This window comes from Tupaia chinensis, unplaced genomic scaffold (genome assembly GCF_000334495.1).
Source record: "Tupaia chinensis unplaced genomic scaffold, TupChi_1.0 Scaffold143921_1, whole genome shotgun sequence".
Lineage (NCBI taxonomy): Eukaryota > Metazoa > Chordata > Mammalia > Scandentia > Tupaiidae > Tupaia > Tupaia belangeri.
In genome coordinates, this window is record NW_006203772.1 from 621,690 (window position 1) to 628,462 (window position 6,773).

The 6,773-nt window shown below is 51.4% G+C and overlaps 1 protein-coding gene across 2 annotated transcripts in view; it reads right to left on the reverse strand.

Annotated features, from left to right (window-relative positions):
* Positions 1–4,132: 4,132 nt before the first annotated feature.
* FLOT2 (flotillin 2) overlaps positions 4,133–6,773 on the reverse strand; it is a 27,507-nt gene continuing 24,866 nt past the window's right edge. For both annotated transcript variants that reach the window (XM_006165466.2, XM_027767103.1), the window contains exons 9-11: positions 5,963–6,146; positions 5,543–5,692; positions 4,133–5,429 (exon numbers count right to left, since the gene is read on the reverse strand). In XM_006165466.2, coding sequence (XP_006165528.1) covers positions 5,391–5,429; positions 5,543–5,692; positions 5,963–6,146 — 373 coding nt within the window. In that variant the 3' untranslated portion in view covers positions 4,133–5,390. The remainder of the gene's footprint in view (positions 5,430–5,542; positions 5,693–5,962; positions 6,147–6,773) is intronic.

Below are 6,773 nucleotides of genomic sequence, written 5' to 3' on the forward strand. Positions count from 1 at the left end.
CAAGTAAATAAATAATTTTCATGAGATTCATTTCGGATTATATAATCTATACATGAATTTGTGATAAGAAGTATTTTTGCAATGCTGAGTTTTCAAATTCACGAGTATGATATATTGGAGGAATTATTTATTTTTTTTGGAGAGATCTTTGCTATAGGGTGTGTGTGCTTGCCTGAGAGAGAGAGAAACAGTGAAAGTGAGAAATCACCCCCCAGGGAGGATGGCCACGCCACAATCCAGTCTGCTCTTGGAGTTTGGGGCACACAAGTATGCATGCCCGGCATGAGTTCAAAGCCTCTGGGACTCAAACCACAGTCAACCACGTGGGAGTCCAGTTCTATAACCACTATACCACCTGCTGGCCCTGTCTTTTCATTTTCCTAAGCACTTTAGGAGTGGGTATTTATTTTAGGGTAAGCTAAGTTGATGCAATGATGACATGCTGCCCAAGGTGCTGGGTCCACATGGAAGATTGTGGAGCAGTTTCCTGGGTGACCCATACATGCAGGATGTGCGTCCATGATGCTGGCTGGCTTGGAGGAGTGGGTATGGAGCCTTGTTGAAAGTGCTTGTCTTAGGATTAGCAGTTGGTGTAATGGCTATGTCGCTGGATTCCCATGTAGTTGACTGCAGTTCGAGTCCCGGACCTGGTGGCTTAAACTCATGCCAGGCATGTGTGTGTGCATGCCTAAGATCCCGAGAGGAGAATGGAGAAGGGATTGTGGCATGGCCACCCCCTCCGGGGGGTGATTTCTCACTTTCTATCTTTCTGTCTCTATCTGTCTTTCTGGTGAGTGCACGTGCCCTATAGCAAAAACCTCTCCAAAAAAGAAAAAAAAGAAAAAGAAAGTGCTTGTCTTTCTCTTTCTCTATCCCTCTCTCATGCAACAAACAAACAAACAAAAAACTTATTCTGATGATCCAATGTATGAATTCTTTTTTTTGTGTGTGTGTGGTTACTATTTTTTTTTTTCATATTTGTCTTAAGAAATCTTGCCAGGGCCAGCAGGTGACATGGTTGTTAAGGACTCTGGACTCCGACATGGCTGACTGTGGTTTGAGTGCCAGACTCGGTGGCTTGCTTTTTCACCAACCCCCGCCCCCCCCCACCCCCCATCTTGCTCTGTCCCTCCCTGGTCAAATTAAAATATTTTTTAAAAATTTTACTTAATGGGGACCAGCAGTTAGTGTAATGGCTATGTCGCTGGACTCCCACGTAGTCGAGCGCGGTTCTGAGTGGCTTAAAGTCACACCGGGCGCGTGTGCGTGCGTGCCTAAGATCCCAAGAGGAGAATGGAGGAGAAGGGATTGCAGAAAGGAGAAAGTGAAAAAAACAACCCGCCAGGTCTGGGACTCAAACTGCAGTCTGCCATGTGGGAGTCCAGCATCCTTAACCACCACACTACCCGCCAGTCCCTAGAATGGTTCTTTATGAAAAAGAAAGGGGCCAGCAGGGGGCATGGTGGTTAGGGCACTGGACTCCCACATTGCCAACCATGGTTCAAACCCTGGACCTGACGGCTTGCTTTCTCACTTTCCCTTTCTCTCTCCCTCTGTCTATCTCTCTCTGGTGAGCTCATGTGCCCTATTGTAAATTAAAAAAAAAAATTCAAGGGGGCCCGCAGGTGGTGTGGTGGATAAGGGCGCTGGATTCCCACATGGCCAACCATGGTTCAAGTCCTGGACCTGGTGTCTTGCTTTCTCACTTTCCCTTTCTCTCTCTCTCTCTCTAGTCAAATAAAGAAAAAAAAATAACAATAACAAATGGAAATAAATAGTAATTATTTTAAAAACTATAACAATAATAAATAAAATTTAGGAAAAAAAAAAGCAAGCTTGCCTATGCCAAGGTCATAAAAACATTCCTTGTTGCAGAATATGGAATAAGGTAGGGGTAAGATTAAACGTTTTCCCATGCAGATCAGGTCCAGCACCATTTGTTGAAAAGATTTTTCTTTCTTCCTTGAATATTCTTTTTATACGTGTAAAATCACATTGTTCTTTTTTTTAAAGAATTATTTTATTGGGACCAGCAGTTGGCATAAAGTTTATGTCACTGGACTCCCATGTAGTTGACTTCGGTTTGAATCCCAGACCCAGTGGCTTAAATTCATGCCAGGGGCGTGTGCGTGCGTGCCCAAGATCCCGAGAGAATGGAGAAGGGAGTGTAGCGTGGCCATCCTGCCAGGGGGTGATTTCTCGCTTTCTGTCTGTCTGTCTCTGTCTTTCTGGTGAGTGTATGCACCCTATAGCAAAAACCTCTCCAAAAAAAATTATTTTACTTAACTTTATTGATTTATTTTGACTAGAGGGACAGAGAGACAGAAAGTGGTCGACCATGTGGGAGTCCAGTGCCCTTAACCATTATGCCACTAGTTGGCCCATATCGTTCTTCTTTCAAAGCCCCTTTTTTCCCATCTCAGAGTAAAGGCCAAAATATACCTTTCTATATGAAATAAAATATATTAGTTTTATTTATTATTATATTATTATCTAACTTGTTATAGTCATCACAGACAGACAGAGAGAAATAGAAAGCGAGAAAGAATGTGAGCAGGTATGGGACTTGAACTGCGGCTGCTTAAGGCTATGGGAGTCCAGTGCCTTAACCGCCATGCCACCTGCTGGCTGACCTTGCCCTTCTGTGATTACACTGCCACCGCAGGGCCTCTGGATGGAGAACGATGCATGGCTTTCTTTCATTTTTTCAGGGCTACCTTCTTGACAGGGCTTCCTTTTACCTTTCCAGGACCAGCAGTTGGCGTAATGGCTATGTCGCTGGACTCCCATATAGTCAACCATGGTTTGAGTCCCAGACCTGGTGGCTTAAACTCACACCGGGCATGTGTGTGTGCTCAAGATCCCAAGAGGAGAATGGAAGAGAAGGGATTACAGTGTGGTCATGCCCCCTGGGGGGGTGATTTCTCATTTTCTATCTGTCTGTCTCTGGTCTTTCTGGTGACTGTATGCACCCTATAGCAAAAAACTTCTAAAAAAAAAAAAAAAGAATTGTTTTATCGGGGCTGGCAGGTGATGTGGTGGTTATGAGCACTGGACTCCCACATGGCCAATTGCAGTTCGAATCCCAGAGCTAGCAGCTTGTTTCCTCACTTTCCCTCCGTCCTTCTCTCTCTTACTCTGTCCCTCACTGGTCAGAAAATAAATAAATAAAAATAAATAAAGTAATTCTTTTTGGGGGCCAGTGGTGGTGTGGTGGCTAAGGTGCTGGACACTCTCACTTGGCCGACCATGGTTCAAGTCCTAGGCCTGGTAGCTTACTTTCTCCTCTCTCTCTTCCCCTCTGTGTCTCTCTCTCTGGTCAAATTAAAAATAAATGAATGAATAAATAAAGTTAAACAAATAATTCTTTAAAAAGTAATTATTTTTTAAAGAATTTATTTTAATTTGACTACAGAGGGACAGAGAGAGAGAAAGCGAGAAAGCAAGCTGCCAGGTCCGGGACTCGAACTGCAGTAGACCATGTGGGAGTATAGCGTCTTCAACCACCACGCTACCTGCCAGCCCCCCAGCACCTTCTTAAACTTCTCATTCCTTTCCCTGATTAGTCTTCCTCCTTACTATTATTTATCAGTGTTTGACTTTTCTTCAGTGTCCACCTGAATGTAAGCTCTAAGAGCGAGGGATTTATTTTGTTCACTGCAGTCTCCCCAGCATCTAAGACAAAGCCCAGCATGTAGCAAGTGTTCGATAAATTGTAAAATAAATACTATCGAGGCCCAGAAAGATGAAGTTCCTTGCCCAAGATGACATGAGTAATATACAAGAGCTGAAATTGAAAACCAAGCCCTGTTTTGAGAGTTCACGCTCAAGCCTGTGAGGTGGGCTCCACTACTGAGTAGGACCCAGGACTGGCACAGAGGTGCAGTCCATCTGGTAAACCTTCTGTCTGAAAAGGAGCCAGGGCTCCCGAGGTTCAGGTCTGACCTCAGCACTTTTGCCAACTGCCTGGTGCTATGGCTGCTACTGGGGGCAAGGCCAGTGTGCTGATGCCCCCCAATGGCCAGGGTGGAGAAGAACAGGCTAAGAGCAGCCTTGAGGCTGAAGGCGTGTATGGGGGTGAGGGTTGGTCCTTGGTTCCTAGTTTCTCCCTCACAAAGACACAACACAGGGGTGGGCATAAGAGATCTTTATTTACTGGAAGGGACAGGCGGGGGTTGGGGGGCAGTGCAGCATCCAAGCCCCGGACCAGACATGCGGCATCCACATGCAGGAACAGCTACACAGGCTGGGGCAGGGCTGGGTGGGTGACTGGGACACGGGACTCCCACAGTGCCCTGCCCAGACGCTGGGGCCCGGGCTCTTCTGCCTCCATTACCATAAGGAGACGAGAGGATTGGGCAGCTACCTCACGGCCGGAACCCTATCACCCTGGCCAGGAAGAAAGATGGCACAAAGGATATGGAGTCTGGCCAGTTGACGGCACTTGATTCTGTACAGGGTTGGCGCAGCCTTGCCCACTGGAAGGGCCTGATACCCAGGACAGCGCAGCAGTGGGAAGAGGGTCTCACTTTCTTGTCCCCAACAGGGCTGGATTCTGATCCCAGAAAGGCTTAGTGGAGCTGGGATCGAGCCCCACCCCACCTAGCAGGGACGTGGCCCTGAAGAGGACTTCCCTGAGCACAAGCAGGGCCTCCTAAGGCAGTAGTAAACTGAGGGAGCTGCTATGGACAGGAGGCCTTGCTTCTGTGCCCTGGGGTAGGGGAAGGAGGGCAGGGTATGAGAGCAGGCCTGGCCTAGGGAGGGATGAAGTGACGGGCAATGGCCCTGGGCCCTGCAGACCAGGGCTACCCAGGCCTAGAGGGGCCAGTGCGGGTGAGGCCATGGGCTTCCTGGGGCAGAGTTTAGGGCTGGGAGGACCAGGCCAGGGGAAGGGAGAGTGGCCATCAGACCCAGAACCCATGCACCCACGCTGAGCTCTGGCCAGGGCCACAGGGAGGATGGACAGATGCACGGAGAACTTCAAGGCACCAGGATTATGAGGAGCAGCAGGGCCACCCCCACCGACAGACGGTGATTATAATAAAGGTCTTCAGCTTAAACCACGTGATGTGAGTAGGGGGTGAGAGGAGAGAGGGACAGAAAAAGACATACAGACAAAAGAGACACCCAGGGAGATGAGGGTGGAAGAGACAACCCAGATGACTGTGGCAGTGAAAGTGAGGGTGTGGGGTAGAGGAGAGGAAGAGGAAGTGACAGACAGAAACGGGAAAGGAGGGAAGACAGCCAGAGATGGCCTGAACACACAGCACTTCTGGTCCCTACAAAATAAGGCACCAGAGTCAGGAACGTCCCCGTTGTCCTTGCGGTATTAAAACGGGTGCTGGAGGGAGGGGCAGGCAGCTGCTGAAGGGTGTGGGCCTGCGGGAGCCTCACACCTGTGCCCCGGTGGCATTCTTGATCAGGGGTATCTGCAAGGATGGGGGATGCCATGAGGCCTCGGCCCCGGAGCCCCGCACCAGTCTGCCTGGGCCAGTCCAATGGGCTGCCCAGACAACCCCAGCACAGCGAGGCAGGTACACACCTTAGACAGGTCCACACCCGTGAGGGCGTGCACGGAGGCAGGCAGCTCGGCCAGCAGGCGATTCACTTCCGATGTCACCTTGCTGTTGTCCCCGCTGAGGACCACGATCTCATCGACTTTGGTCAGCGGGGCAGCGATTTTGGCCGCAATCTAGGGAGCAGGGTGAACAGAGGGCTTGACCAGCACTCTGTCTGTCTGTCCTGTCCTGGTTCTTTCCCTTCACTGACTCACCCAGACCCCAGAGCAGCCTGCTTGGCCCCGATGTGCAAGCCCTGGCAAGACAGGCAGTGAGCCTGGGATGGCTGAGGCCTGCTGCAGGGTACCTGGACCCGGCCGGGGACTCTCCCCGTTAACCCTTCCGGCCGGCCTGTCACGACGTTACTGAGGTTCTGACAGGCTCCAACAATCCAGGGTCCTCACCTGGGGCAGGGACTCCAGCACCAAGGCCATCTTGGCCGCGTCCCCATACTTCTTGTAGGCCTCAGCCTTGAGCGTCATCCGCTCAGCTTCTGCCTTGCCCATGGCCTCGATGACTGCTGCTTCCGCCTCCCCGATTTTGCGGATCTTCTCAGCCTCTGCCTGTGCCAAGAGGACCTGCTTCACCCTGGGGAGCCCAGGGCAGCCAGGGTCAGTGGGAGGTACCAGCATCCTCTCAAGCCTTGCTTGAGGGGGAGCAGCAAACCCACAAGGTGCCCTGCTCTGGGGACTGTCAAAGGTGGGAGACGTGTGAAACGGGAGCCCTGGCCTTCTGGCTCAGCTGGGGAGAGGCTACCTGCTCTTGGTCACGAGTGGGAGAGGGGCTATCCAGGATGCCCTCCAAGCCAAGCGCTCCCAGGCCCTCCACCCGCCTTGATCTAATTCCGTTTTCCTAAGGATGGTCCTTGGGTGGTGGTGAGGTTACCCCGTGCCACAGTGAGCTAGCCGACAGGGAGGCAGTGGCTTCCAGGCTGTGGTCAGGGAGTGGGGGAGCTCGTGGATAGCAGAGGAGCCTGACTAACCCGGCCCGGCCCTGGGGGGCTCTCACTTTTCACCCTCGGCGATCTGCTGGATGCGGTGGGCCTCGGCCTCGGCGGGGCGGCGCACCGTGGCGATGAGCTCCTTGTCTGTGCGCAGGATCTCCTGGGCCTCCACTGCAATCTGCTTCTTGCGCTGCACCACCTCGATCTCAATCTCTTCCTGCCGGATCTTCTGCTGCTCGCGGGCCCCCTGCAGCTCGTAGGCCAGCTGGGCC